General features: G+C 39.9%; 1 protein-coding gene and 1 pseudogene across 1 annotated transcript; one reads left to right on the forward strand and one right to left on the reverse strand.

Moving 5' to 3' along the window:
• Positions 1-2,244: 2,244 nt before the first annotated feature.
• On the reverse strand, positions 2,245-8,632 carry MMP26 (matrix metallopeptidase 26). Its single transcript, XM_006870361.1, has 5 exons — positions 8,534-8,632; positions 5,780-6,003; positions 4,241-4,389; positions 3,461-3,586; positions 2,245-2,462 (listed from the first exon to the last, which is right to left on the reverse strand). The coding sequence occupies exons 1-5, from the start codon at positions 8,630-8,632 to the stop codon at positions 2,245-2,247; spliced, it is 816 nt and encodes a 271-aa protein (XP_006870423.1).
• A 2,473-nt stretch (positions 8,633-11,105) lies between these two features.
• On the forward strand, positions 11,106-14,013 carry LOC102826419 (annotated as a pseudogene).
• The last annotated feature ends 1,246 nt before the right edge of the window (positions 14,014-15,259 follow it).

Consider the following 15,259-nt stretch of genomic DNA (forward strand, 5'->3'; position numbering starts at 1 on the left):
GTATTTATAAATTTTCCTTTTTATAATCTGTACAGCTGGACTATAAAAATGAAAAAAATTTATATATTTCTTTTTCGAAATGACCTATAAACTTAGTTTTACATCCAGTAAGCAATCTGTAGATACCTTAAATGTTATTTTTGACAAATCACACTTATTTTTGACAAATGTCACTGCAGAGTGGCATATTATGTGATGTCAGTTTATTTCCCACTTCTTTTCACCTTTTATATTTTTACTATATTTACTGCCTTATTGCACTGGCTAAGATTTATAGCAATATGTTGGGCAGAAATGAAAGCAGCATTCTTCTCTTATTTCAGTTCACACGAGTAAAGTTTTCAATAGCTGATCTTTAAGCATACCTGTAGGAGTTGTGGTATGGCACTATAGGAGAAGTACTTGACTACTAACCAAAACATTGCTGGTTCAAACTCACCAATCACTCCTTGAAAACCATATACAGAGTCAGAACTGACTCAGTTTCACTTTACAATAGCAACATGTATATTTGATCAATGATTTCTGTAACTACCTTTACAGAAAACACTGGTCCTTTCTATTGCTCATTTGCTGAGTTTTTATCAAGAAAATACAAGGGATTTGATTTACACTTTTTTAATCCATGGAGATAAGCATATAATTTTTTTAAATTATTTTGTCAATGAGAAGAATTATATTGATAACTTTTTAAATGCTATATTGTTGTTGTTGTTAGGTGCCATCAAGTCGGTATCAACTCATAGTAATCTTATGCACAGCAGAACAAAACACTGCCCGATCCTGGATCAACCTCATTATTGTTGCCACACTTGAGCGCCTTGATGCTGCCACTTGGCCAATCCATCTCGCTGGGGGTCTTCCTTTTTTTCTCTGACCCTCCACCCTACCAAACATGATATTCTTCTCCAGCGACTGGTCCCTCCTGACAATATGACCAAAGTATGAGAGATGAAATTTGGCCATCCTGGTCTCCAAGGAGCACACTGGCTGCACTTCTTCCAACACAGATCTGTTGGTTCTTTTGGCAACCCATAACACTTTCAATATTCTCCTCCAACACCATAACTCAAAAGCATCAATTCTCCTACAGTCTTCCTTATTCACTGTCCAGCTTTCTATTGCATATGACGTTATTGAAAATACCATGGCTTGGGTCAGTCACACCCTTAGTCCTCAAGCTGACATCTTTGCTCTTCAACACTTTAAAAAGGTCTTGTGCAACAGATTGTCCTCATGCAATACATCATTTGAATTTTAAATGCTATAGAAGCCTTCATTTTCTGGCAAATAAGTTAAATTGGACAGGTTGCTCTTTTCTTCCTTATTTATTGCCCAATTTGATTTGCCAATATTTTTATATATGATTTTATATCTTTTTCTTCATTGAGAGTGACTTAATATATTTCTAACTTATGTCTTTGCCATACAGTGATATCAAGGTTTTGCAATTCTAAAATTATATGAGAAATCTTTCTTTTTATTTTCTACTCTAGAAAAATTTATGTATGTATTTTATTAGTTCTTTATTAAATAGGCATTTAGGAGTGGTTTCTAAAGAGATATTTGATAGCAACTAGTTATAGGAAAATTCAGATTTCATTTTTGTCTCTTTTCAAACTGTGGAGAAAACTTTAATTATAGATTATATCTGTAAACATTTCTAACTAATAAGTAGATACTATTGAGTCTAATAGTTGGTCTTGATAGCTGCAATCTTAAACATCACCTGAATTATGACATTACTTAAACTACCCATGTAGAGAAAAGGTCTATCTCTAATATTGTCTTACCTTGTAGCTAACTCTGTGCTTCTGTGCTGTTAAGTGTCATTGAGTCAGTTCCAACTCATAGTCACCCTGTAGTATAGGTTTCACAAGGCGCAGTTGATGAACTAACTCTCGAGTTCCATAATCATGTTTGCTACAGCCCCTCACTGTAGTACACTCTTTTCTCTTGCACTAATCACAGTGATTTGACATATCAAATGTTGAGACACATCAAATAGAGAGGACAAAGATTTACTTTTTAAAAAGCATCTTTATTGTGACTTTAAATGTCTTGAATTTGTCTCTGCTATCTTGACAAGGTTCCCTTCTTTAGAACTGAATTCTAGTAGCTCCCAAGGCTGCTTTGGTTCCATGACTTCTTTGATGCTCTACTGAAGCTATGGAAAGGCCAGCTTGACTGACTTTCAGAGAATCATGCTTCTTTTCTCCCTGTGAGGACAGCAGCAAAAAATGGTTAAGCTCCAAATGCAATTTCCTGCCCGGATCCCTTTCCTTCCCACAAGCACAGACCATATAAGTGCTGGATTCTTCGTATATCCTCAACACTGAGATGGAAAGTTCTGGGGTCCTGGTATTCATAGGTAGGATACATTATGGATTTTGGATTCCTAGAGTGGTACAGGCCCAGAGCATGACCTAGCTCATGAGTTGCAACCAGGAACAGGTTAATCCCTGAAAGAGTTCGCATCAAAAGAAAAAAAAGAAAAAATCATTATTAATAAAGAGATGTAATACATGAGAAAGGTAGAAGAAAGTAGAGATGGAAATAAAGGAAATAACAAACAGAGAACAACAACAACAAAAATGGTAGGCAGACAAGCCCCTGTGGGCCCAAGCGTTGTTGACCGTCCAAACCATAGGCTCTGAGGATCAGACTCTAGCTACCTAGTAGACATAACAAACTGTCCCTCATCTGATTATTCAGTAATGCTTGTTAGTAATCTCATACGTGAGCCCTGGATATCCACAGACAAATGTAAAAACCTCCCCTAAAAGCCGAGACTGTAAATTCCAATAAGCCAAGTCCCCTCCCCATCCAAAAAAAAAAAAAAAAAAGCTAAAGAGGATAGAGAGAAACACTGTAAACTGATGATATTTAGCGGGGATAATAATCAATGTAATGAAACAAGCTATATGAATGGTTGAATGTGAAACTGATGATGTGCCCTGTAAACTTTCACTCAATGCAAAATAAAAACATTTAATTAAAAAAAAAATGGCTATTTAAAATTAAAATCACTTTATGATGTTAATATTTGGTATTATGAAATTAAAAAGTCTAAATAAAATATTGTCTTTAGAAAAAAAAAATGGTAGGCAGAGAGGGAAAGAGAATAAGTATGAATATATGTAAAGAGAGATAAACTGAAAGTAAGGAAGTAGCTTGGAGAGAATTGAGAGATGGATTAGTGGGAACACAGAGATAAGGAAAGAGAAAAGCAAAATATGAGAATGTGCTTATTATAAGAGCATCTGTTTTCATAAATTGTCCCACATCACCCCACTCACATAGAAGAACTTTATCCTCAGCAAACTCTTTCTGCCTTACCCTGGACACTCAGAATCCTCCCCACCTCCTCTTTTGTGGTATGACTATCCAAATGCAGGCCTTTGATCAAACCTACCAACTCCCAGGAAATTCTTGTCCTCTCATCAGACAGAATCTTTACCCCTGTATGAAGTTGACCAATGTTCATCCTTGTCAAAGTGAACAACTCCTGGAGTTTCAGAATGTGGGAAAAAGGCATGGCCTAAGACGCCACCTGGTCCATCAAAGGGCAAGCCATCTTCATGGGCTGTGAAACACAGATAACTATGGTTATAATGAGGGCAGTTGGGTAGGAACAGGGGCGATAAAAACTAACTCAGTAGTACATAAGGGTACTTAGAATTAAGATACTATGGAGGTTGAAGAAAGGTTAAAGCACCATTTATGCAAAGGAATAATTGTGCCATTGAGGTGATTTAGCCTCATTGACAGTCATAGGGTTTGGCAACAATCTGGCTGGTTTTTTATCATCTGTGATAAAAATAAAGGGTTGTCATGACAAAAATTGAATGAAGGTTACAGGCTAGACATAAAAACTTCATCCCTAAAATGAGGGGAATAGGAGAAAAGAAATTTAAACTGTAGGTATTTCTAAAAAGGTGGGACCCACTTTGAACAACATTTCAGCCACTGAGGGCTACATAGCTCCCTTTTAACAGAGAATGTGTAATTCCTTCTTTCTCACCCTGTTCACATCACAGTACACCCACTCTACTATCGAGTGCTCCTCTGAACTAAAAATGTATTTAATTTATTCCCTTAAGAGCTTTGCTGAATATCTTTTTTTTTTTTTTTTTTTTTGTAGAAGCTGGACTATGTGGGCTGGGTTTTTATTTATGAAGATGGACATTTTATCCTTTAATATGGGATGTCATTACCTCCCTCCCCTGCCAGTTCTTACCCAAGGCCCAGAAAGAAATGTTGATGTCTGCGTCTTTACTCTCCACTTGCTTAAAGACCAAGGGGGTCACACTGCTCCAGATGGAAAATGCTGCATGCATAATATATTTCACTGTAGATGTCTTCAAATCATATGGATAATTGATAATCCTAAGAAAAGTAATTTTTAAGGGAATTATCCTAGCTCTACAAATAAGTGACTGAACTTTCAGTCAAATCACTTAAATTCTTAGATTCATTTTTCTTCTCTTACAGCATTGACGTAATCCCAAACTAACTGAATCAGAATCTATGAAATGAAATTTCAATATATAGATTTCTAAAAATACTAACAAAGGCAAAAAAAAAAAAAAAAAAAACTGCCATCAAGTCAATTCTAACTCATAACCATAAAGCATAAATGTTCCTTAGGGTTCCAAGGGCTATGAATCTCTACAGGAGCAGACAACCTCATCTGTGTTCTGCAGAGTGACTTGTGACTTGTAGATTTGAACCATCAATTCTGCATTTAGCATTCCAGTAAATAATCTACTATGTCACCCTATTCTTGCATTAACTAAAGTTTGAAAATCACTGCCCTACAGGATGATTATAACAATTAAGTGGAAAACATAACAAATACTATGTGAAGTCAATTTAAACATATATCATGTTATGTCATTTATTACTGTTTTGCTTTTTCATGTGTCTAATATATTTAATCCATTTGAACTGCAAGGTCGGTAGTTCAAGCTTACCAGCTGCTCACTATGGGTCGCAACCAACTCAACAACACTTAACAACAAACAACAATATGTTTAAGCACCCAAACAGAGTTACCTGGACAGGTAGCAATACTTCAAAATCATATCCTAGAAACACACACTCACAAAAAACAAGGAAAATACAGAGCATTTAACTAAAGAAGTATAGTGGAGTCACAGGAGATAACCATTTACAGAGGGACATTGTGCAAAGTAAGTATATTTTTTCTATTGTTAACTGCTAGTATTGAGAATAAGGAGCTCTGGTAACGTAGTGGTTACGACTCGGGCTGTGAACCGCAAGGTCAGCAGTTCGAAACTACCAGCTGCTCCGCGGGAGAAAGATGAGGCTTTCTACTCCCGTAAAGATTTACACCCTCGGAAACCCTGTACAGGGTCGCTATGAGTCGGTTCCGACTCCACGGCACATAACAACAACAACAACAGTATTGAGAATGCTCACAGGAAAAATGCAATAGGAACAGAGAGTAGCTACACATCCTAAAGCTTTATCTGAGGAAGAAATAATGAGAATCTGTAGAACCAAGCACTGTGAGGGAGATTCTGGGCTTTGGAAAGAGTGAAAGGGAAATCAGGAAAAAGTGATAGCAGCTCTTTAGACCTCCTGATGTGGCACTGTAGGTTAATGAGCCAGACTGCAAAGCCATTTGAACTGCAAGGCTGGTGGTTCAAGCCGCCAGCTTTTCCTTGGAAACCCTATACAGGGCCACTATGGGTCGGAACCGACTCAACAGCACTTAACAACAACAACAGCAACAGGCCTTAAAAACAAGCACCTATAGGTCAGAGTATGTTCATTCCATTTGGGTCTTTCTGGGAAGACATAGTTGTAAGCCACATCAGGTACTCCACAGCGGGGCAGGTGCAGCACAGAAAGTGTTTGTTTGTCCAGTAGGCCTGTCACATTCAGATGGAAGAATTGTTGCAGGAACTGTATCTGTTCTCCCTGAGTAACAAGTGGTGAGTCCTTTTTGGTCATGAAGAACTGATGGAAATAATCCTGGTGGGAGAAACAAGGGAAGGATGAATATTTCAAGGCAATAAAGACAGACTCTTTAAGAGAATTATCCTAGCTCTACAAATAAGGAGCTCTGGTAGTGTAGTGGTTACGAATCGAACTGCGAACCTTAAAGTCAGCAGTTCGAAACTATCATCTGTTCGGTGGGAGAAAGATGAGGTTTTCTGCTCCTGTGAAGATTTACAGCCTCAGAAACCCTGTACAGGGTCTCTCTGAGCCAGAACCAACTCCACGGCACATAACAACAACAACACAAATCACTGACTGAACTTTCAGTCAAATAACTTAAATTCTTAGTTTCATTTTTCCTCTCCTAGTAAGAAGCTCTTGTAGCCTAGTGGTTACGAATTGGGTTGCTATCCTCAGGGTCAGCAGTTTGAAGCTACCAGCTGTTCTGTGGGAGAAAGATGAGGCTTTTTGCTCCCATAAAGATTTACAGCCTCAGAAACCCTGTACAGGGTCCCTATGAGTCGGAACCGACTCCACGGCACATAACAGCAACACATTGACATAATCGCAAAGTAACTGAATCAGAATCTATGAAATGAAATTTCAATATCTAGATTTCTAAAAAGACTAACAAAGAAACTGCCATTGAGTCAATTCTGACTCATAAATCAGAGACTATAACTGTTCCTTAGGGTTCCAACTGATACGGATAGTATCAATTATCCAGGTAAAACCTCACTTGGGAACGTGGAGGGAAGGTAGTTTGTCTATATCACTGTCTTAATGCTCCTGTTCTCAGTCAGATAATGTTAACCACACCTGATTCTCCATGTCGTTTGAAAGGTTTAAGCAAAGGTGATTGAATAAAAATGACTTAGAACACCAGGCAAAAATTTCTGCATCCAAGTTCCAAAATAGACAAGTCCAAGAATAAGAGCATGAAGATATGAATGGGCACAGCCTAGAGAAGATAACCTTTAGGTTTTCTCACTGATCTTAAGTTTTCTACATTAGGACAGACTCTGTGAATCCCACAGGATAGAATTTGGCTGATTCTGAATTGCCCAGTCCATTGAATTCCATCCTATTAAAATACTTGTAAAGTGTCCATTCATCACTTACTTATTACCAGTGACTTCCTTTTCAATCCAATTTACTCAATCTCAATTTCTGAGAAACATATCAGCTTGAATTACAGTCTTGTGTTCAATCCAGTTAGATTATAATAATTGTGAGAGAAATATCCATCTCTTACACAGCTTGATCTGCCCTGCAATTCTATGATAGTACTTAATGTAAACCATTGATTTATTTTGTATTTTGTATAGAACTGTAATAAAATCGTGGTCTGCTTTGTCCATAGGATTCCCATGTTCTTTCAGCATTTAGCACAAACAATAGCATAGATTTTAAAAACTAGCATCATTTATTTGATTATAGTTGCTGTTGTTGTTAAGTGTAGTAGTGTCATTTCTGAATCCTAGTGACCCTATTTAGGGTTTCCAAGGAGTGTCTGGTGAGTGAACCAATGACCTTGTGGTTCAAACTGACCTTGCAGGCCAGTGCTTTATCCCACAGGATGACACCAGAATAAGATAGCAATATTTATGGAATGCAAATTTTTCTCTTTTTGTCATTAATTTTCAGGAAGCTCTGACAATGGAATGTGTAATAATAAAAGCCATAGCTTTTATGCAAAGAGATAACCTTTTCTGCTGGCTGTAGTGTTTAAACTTACAACCTGTATAGCTAGTTATAAATCCCCTCAATTCAGTGCTGGCTCCACAAATTTTAGCTAGAGAGAAGACTGAGTACCGGCGATTTCATGCTAGGATGCTTCAATAAGAAATGGTCACAAAAATTAAAGACTCAAGACAGAACACAGAAATATAATGCTAGAAAAAAAATGCAGTCACCCAGAACAAGTCAGGATTATCTAATGCACCATACTGTGTGTTCTTACTGGTTTTGCTTTTAGTATCAGCTAAACTAAGTATTTTGAGACAAATGACTTCCCGCATTTTTCTGGACTTAGTATTAGAAGAAATATCTGGATCTGAATTGGACTGAATCTATGAATAATTACAAAGCACATGACTAAAATCAGTGGACAGGAGTTTTAGGTATTTGACCACATCAGGATTTCTTAAGAAATTGAAAGTATGTAGAGAACAGTTTGGGATATTTTCTACTTAATAAGAAGATCTATTACCGCATTTGAATTAGTTCCCCTAATTCCTCAGCACTTTATAGACTCATATCTGGACATCCTATCTGTTTTCACTCTATGCCATTTAGAAGACTAAATGCATAGGAGATAAATGCTATGACTAACTTGTCTACTAAACATATGAAAATTAGTTAGACCAACAATAATTTTAGAGGTCCATAAAAATGTTTCAATTTTTGAAAATCAAGAAAAGATGAATTTTTGATTAAATAAAATATGTAAATTTGTGATATTAAAAGGTTTATCTTTATACCAATTTTGTCGAGGGATCCACAAAGGCCTACGGTCCATGAAAGTCTAAAGGAGGAATGTGGCCCTGATGAGTCTACCTACCTTAACCAAGTCCCATCCTTTAAGGTCTGTAGTTGGGGCCACTGGGAAGGCCATGCACCAGGGCAGAAAGAGTATAGCTCTTAAGAGAGCAAAAAACATTGCAAATGCTCACTCCTCACCCTGCCTAAATCTGTGTACCCAGCAGAGATCCTGGGAACTTTATAGGCATTCCAGGAATACCCAGTGACTCATACTGTTCAGTCTCATTCTCTCTGGATCAGTGAATGTCACCATTGCCCATGCAGGTTTGGGGGTCAGAGTGATCAGCATGCCAGCGTGATGACTACAGTCACAGAATGTATCCTTACCAATGCTTATATCACCCCTGACAGCCCTTATGAGCCCAGATCCTAATCTTGGTTAAAGAACAACTGAGAAGTCTCAGTACATTAGAGGAAATTTTGTGAAAATTTTGAGAAAAAAAAAAAAAGAAAGAGAGAGATTGGAGATATATCAATGATTTATTTCCATTTTATCTTTAAGAATAATCTCTTTACAACAAAGAAAAATGTAACCTTGTTTCGGAAGCTAAAGAGAGAACTGAATTGAGGAAAGGGATGAGTTGAGAATAAGGCAGAGAAAGAATGGGACAGGCAGAAATGGATAATCACTTCTCTCATATCCCAGAACCTCTAGACCACCACCTCACACAATAACCCTCTTCTAGCTATTGATTTTCATCAAAATTCTTTTTCCATCTTCTAGGCACCCTTCATTGGGCCTTGCTACCTCTGCAAACACAGCCTGCTGTGTCTAGTGCATTTTCAACAAGTAATAACCCCATGTGACAGAGTAGCACTGCCCCATAGATTTTTCAAGGCTGTAATCTTCGTTGATATGGCACCATGGGATAATGTACTGGGCTGCAAGTTTGGTTTGAACTGTAAGGTTAACAGTTTAAATTTACCAGCCACTCCTTAAAAACTAACTCAATGGCATTTACTGAAATACACAGGGTCACTATGAGTGGAAACTAACTCAATGGCATTTACTGAAATACACAGGGTCACTATGAGTGGAAACTGACTCGATGGCACTTACCAAAAACAACGATCTTCACTAGAGAAGGTTGTTCAGTTTTTCTGCTATGGAGTCATAAGGTGAGTTCAAACTGTCAACCTTCCAGTTAGCAGTCATGAGCAGGCATTGTGCCACCAGAGCTCCTTGTAAACACAGCCTAAATAAGTCTAATCAGTTTGCCTCTCACTTGTTGTTGTTAAGTGTCTTCCAGTAGATTCCAACTCCCCATTCCTAAGGCAATGCAACTTTCATCAGTGACTCCTGTGGAGACCCCTGGGTCTCTGCTGTGTATATCCACTCCCCTATTATTAATAACTTGAACTGACCCCATATTTGAGAGGGATTTCTGTTCTGAAATTATTAAGCATTGAGGAGTAGTGAGCAAGAGGAGGTGGAAACTGCCTAAACCGTGATTTTGGAATAATACCAGGCTCACAATTAGATTCAACTTCAGTCTTCTGGCAAAAAAGAGACAGAAACCAGTACTCTGAGTTTTGGCTCTGGGGCAAAAATAAAATTTAAAAGCAAGAGTTAAGGATGATAATTAAATATCATGGAAGGAGAGGTTACCAAAAAATTCTATAACTATTTAGGTCCTATATGTGTTTCAGGCCTTTGATAAAAATCACAGTATACAAATTTCACAGGCTAAAATAATCAAATGCAAAGATAAGTACTGTATCAACATTACACAGCTAGTGAATGATGGTGGTTATGTGCCATGGAGTCGGTTCCGACTTATACTGACCCTGTACAGGGTTTCCAAGGCTGTTAATCTTTACAGAATCAGAAAGGCTCATCTTTCTCCCGTGGAACAGCTGGTGGTTTCAAACTAAAAATTAATTTAATTTTCAGTGTCCAGATATTGTATCAACAGAAAAATTAATTTTAAAAATGTAGTAAATACATATAATGTACTACTACTTAGTAATAACAAGAAATAATTTACTGAGATATGCCACAAGCAAATAATATCAAAAACATTATGTTGAGTTAAGATTTGAGACCCAAATAGTCTATTACATAAACCCATTGACGCTGTGTCCTTGCCCACTCACAGCGACCCTAAGAGCAGAGAAGTACTCCAGAGGGTTTCCTAAGCTGTAACCTTTATGGAAGTAGACTGTTAACATCTTTCTCCCATGGAGTGGCTGGTATAGTCAAACCCCATACCTTTCGATTAGCAGTTCAGCGCTTATCCATTGTGCCACCAGGGCTCCTTCAATACACTGGTGGTGGTGGTGGTGTATTGTGGAGTCGGTGACTCATAGTAACCCTGTATAGGGTTTCTGAGATGTAAATCTTTATGAGAGCAAAAAGCCTAATTTTAATTCAGGTAGATTTGAATTACTGACTTTGCAGTTAGCAGCACAGATCATAATTTACTAAACTACCAGGGTTCCTTTCAGTACCATTGTGTAATTATATAAAGTTTTAGAATAGAAAAATATAATACTGGATAGTAATTAGAACAGTGTATGACTATGTTAAGGCTCAAAAGGGGATTTTCAGTCTTCGGCCACTGGGGATCCGATGAGCAGACTGGAGCATCATGGATACTGACTTGTATGATGAGTTTGGGAATTATATTGGATCAGAGATTGTTTCTGATGAAGATGATGATGAATGGGGCAGAGAAGCCAAAGATCTTGATGAGATGGATGACGACAATAATGACGACGACATCGACGATCATGATGATGACCACCCTGGGATGGAGGCAGTACTGCACGAAGACAAGAAGTACTACCCCACAGCTGAGGAGGTGTATGGGCCCGAGGTGGAGACCACAGTCCCGGAGGAATACACTCAGCCTCTCACAGAACCCATTATTAAACCTGTGAAAACCAAGAAGTTCACACTGATGGAGCAGACATTACCTGTCACCGTGTATGAGATGGATTTCCTCGCAGATCTGATGGACAACACAGATCTTATCAGAAATGTGACCCTTTGTGGCCATCTCCACCATGGCAAGACATGTTTTGAAGATTGTTTAATAGAACAGACTCACCCGGAAATCAGAAAACGCTATGACCAAGATCTGTGCTACACTGATATCCTCTTCACTGAGCAAGAGAGAGGTGTTGGCATCAAAAGCACTCCTGTGAATGTGGTGCTGCCAGACACCAAAGGAAAATCCTATCTCTTCAATATCATGAACATCCCAAGACACGTCAATTTTTTCTAATGGGGTCACAGCTGGCTTGCGCATCTCGGATGGAGAGTTCCTCTTAATCGATGCTGCCGAGGGGGTGATGCTGAACACCGAGCAGCTGATCAAGTACGCTGTGCCTGCCGGAGAGGCTGGCAGTCACCGTTTGCATCAACAAGATTGACCGCTCATCCTGGAGCTCAAGCTGCCTCCCACTGATGCTTATTACAAGCTGCGCCACATTGTGGACGAGGTCAATGGGTTAATAAGCATGTATTTCACTGATGAGAAGTTGATCTTGTCTCCACTCCTGGGCAACATCTGCTTCTCCAGCTCCCAGTACAGCATCTGGTTCACACTGGGCTCCTTTGCCAAGATTTACATTGACACCTTTGGTGACATTAATTACCAGGAATTTGCTAAAATACTCTAGGGTGACATCTGCTTCAACTCCAAGATGAGAAAGTTCACCGAAAAGCAGTTCCCAGAGGAGCTTTGTGGAGTTTATCTAGGAGCCACTTTATAAGATCCTTGCTCAGGTTGTGGGTGACGTGGACACTAGTCTCCCAAGGGCCCTGAATGAACTCAGCATCCACCTGACCAAGGAGGAGCTGAAGCCGAACATCTGCTCCCTCCTCAGGCTAGTCTGCAAGAAGTTCTTTGGGGAGTTCACAGGCTTTGTGCACATGTGTGTGCAGCATATCCCCTCTCCAAAAGTGGGTGCCAAACCCAAGATTGAGCACACTTACACTGGCAGCATGGACTCTGACCTTGGCGAGGCCATGAGCGACTGTGAGCCTGATGGTCCTCTGATGTGCCACACTACCAAGATGTACAACACAGATGATGGAGTTCAATTTCACGCCTTTGGCCATGTGCTGAGTGGTACTATCCATGCTGGGCAGCCTGTGAAGGTACTGGGAGAGAACTACACCCTAGAGGATAAGGAAGACTCCCAGATATGTACCGTGGGCCGTCTTTGGATCTCTGTAGCCAGGTACCACACTGAAGTTAATCACATTCCTACTGGCAATTGAGTTCTGATTGAATGTGTGGATCAACCAGTTGTGAAGATAGCAACCATCACTGAATCTCAAGGTAATGAGGAGGCTCAGATTTTCCACCCCTTGCAGTTCAACACCACATCGGTGATCAAGATTGCTGTGGAGCCAGTCAACCCCTCTGAGCTGCCCAAAATGCTGGATGGCCTGCGCAAGGTCAACAAGAGCTACCCGCCCCTCACCACCAAGGTGGAGGAGTCGGGTGAGCACATGATCCTGGGCAGGGGGGAGCTGTACTTGGATTGTGTGATGCACGATCTGAGGAAGATGTACTCAGAGATAGACATCAAGGTGGCTCACCCAGTTGTCACATTTTGTGAGACGGTGGTGGAAGCTTCCTCCCTCAAGCACTTTGCTGAAACTCCCAATAAGAACAAGATCACCAGGATTGCTGAGCCTCTTGAGAAGGGTCTTGCCGAAGACATGGAGAATGAGGTGGTCCAGATCACATGAAACAGTAAGAAGCTGGGAGAGTTCTTCCAGACCAAGTATGGTTGGGATCTGCTGGATGCCCATTCTATCTGGGCTTTTGGGCCTGATGCCAGTGGTCCCAACATCCTGGTGGATGATGCCCTGCCTTCTAAGGTGGACAACGCTCTTCTTGGCTCAGTGAAGGACAGCATCATCCAAGGTTTTTAGTGGGGAACCAGGAAGGGGCCCTTCTGTGATGAGTTGATTCAAAATGTCCAGTTTAAGATCCTGGATACAGTGGTGCCCCAGGAGCCCCTTCACCAGGGTGGGGGCCAAATCATCCCCACAGCCAGGAGAGTCATCTATTCAGCCTTCCTTATGGCCACACCTCGTCTGATAGAACCTTACTACTTTGTGGAGGTACAGGCTCCTGCAGAGTGTGTCTATGCTGTCTATACCATCCTGGCCAGGTGAAGGGGCACATGACTCAGGATGCACCTATACAAGGCTCCCCTCTGTACACCATCAAATCTTTCATCCCAGCCATTGACTCTTTTGGCTTTGAAACTGATCTGCGGACTAACACACAGGGCCAGGCCTTTTCCCTCTCTGTCTTCCACCACTGGCAGATTGTACCTGGTAATCCTCTGGATAAGAGTGTTGTCATCTGCCTCCTGGAGCCACAGCTGGCTCCTTACTTGGCCTGGGAATTCATGATCAAAACCCATCATAGAAAGGGCCTGAGTGAAGATGTGAGCATCAGCAAGTTCTTCGATGATCCTATGTTGCTGGAGCTCGCCAAGCAGGATGTTGTGCTCAATCACCCCATGTGAGCGTAGACCCACCTGACAGTCCCAGCACCCTGCAGTGGGATGCAGCTCCTGGACTTGAAGCATGTGGCTTGGACTTGTTGTCAGAGAGAGTATCTGGGAGCTACTGTTGCCTCCTTTAACAACCCAGAGGCCTCCATCCCTGAGTCCCAGTGAGGGAGGAGCATTGTGTATTCTAGATCCTTCTGTGGCCTATGCCTGGCTCCATTCCCAGGGAATAGAGAAGAGCTTGGACTCAGGAATGAAGGGGATGAAAGTGTTTAACCCAAAGAGGCCCTGTCTTCAGGATTTACATGAATTTTATTTTTTATAAGTTGATCTTAGATGTGGCTTGTAAGTGAACAGAAAAGAAAGGAATTTTCTCATATGATGGACTCTTATCTCTTGACTGGAATGTAGGTAATACAGTTGTGTTCATTTTGCAAAATTTATTAAACTGTATAATTAATATCTGTGCATTTCACCATATACTAATTATACCTTTCTAAACATAAATAAGAGGCCCCTAGATACTACAAATGATTTACACCTAACAAAAAGTCCTGATGTGGGTCTGTAGGATAAGCACTAAATTTCTAGCCAAAGGTCAGTGATTAAACACACAACCAACTATCAGAAACTTTACAGGGTTGCTATGAATCTGAAACAACTTAACAGCACTTAATAACAACAACAACATTAACCTAAAGGCTAGTAATTCCAACCTACCCAATGGTACCATTGAAGAAAGGCATGGCAATTTCTATATATAAAGATTATAACCAAGAAAAGCCTATAAAGAAATTCTACTCTGCAACACATGGGATTGAGTTAGGATCAGCATAATGACAATTGCTTGTTTGTTTTAACATAAAAAAATTTAAATAAACAAGAGAAAAATATAGATAATATATAAAAGATTATACTCATTAAATTATGAAAATATAAAGCAATCATAAGGAGCTCTGGTAGCGTAGTGGTTACGAATTAGACTGCAAACTTCAAGGTCAGCAGTTCGAAACTACCAGCTGCTCCATGGGAGAAAGGTGAGGCTTTCTGCTCCCGTAAAGATTTACAGCCTCGGAAACCCTGCACAGGGTCGTTATGAGTCGGAACCGACTCCACGGCACATAACAACAACAACATCAACAACAACATAAGCAGTCATATGTATGGTAGAAATAACTATTGGTTTTGTCTTAATGTGGGAGTTTATGTTCTAAAATTAGGAATTTACATGTTAGAGAATGACTAATCAGACAAGGATGGA

Source organism: Chrysochloris asiatica, unplaced genomic scaffold (genome assembly GCF_000296735.1).
Source record: "Chrysochloris asiatica unplaced genomic scaffold, ChrAsi1.0 scaffold00140, whole genome shotgun sequence".
In the NCBI taxonomy this organism is placed as follows: Eukaryota; Metazoa; Chordata; class Mammalia; order Afrosoricida; family Chrysochloridae; genus Chrysochloris; species Chrysochloris asiatica.

Coding starts and splice junctions, on each gene's coding strand:
- MMP26 (XM_006870361.1), bottom strand. CDS start 8,632: ATGTTTTTTGCTCTCTTAAGAGCTATACTCTTTCTGCCCTGGTGCATG. Junction 6,004..8,533: donor AAGGATGGGACTTGGTTAAG/GTAGGTAGACTC, acceptor TTCTCCCACCAG/GATTATTTCCATCAGTTCTT. Junction 2,463..3,460: donor TTGGTCAACTTCATACAGGG/GTAAAGATTCTG, acceptor GAACTCTTTCAG/GGATTAACCTGTTCCTGGTT.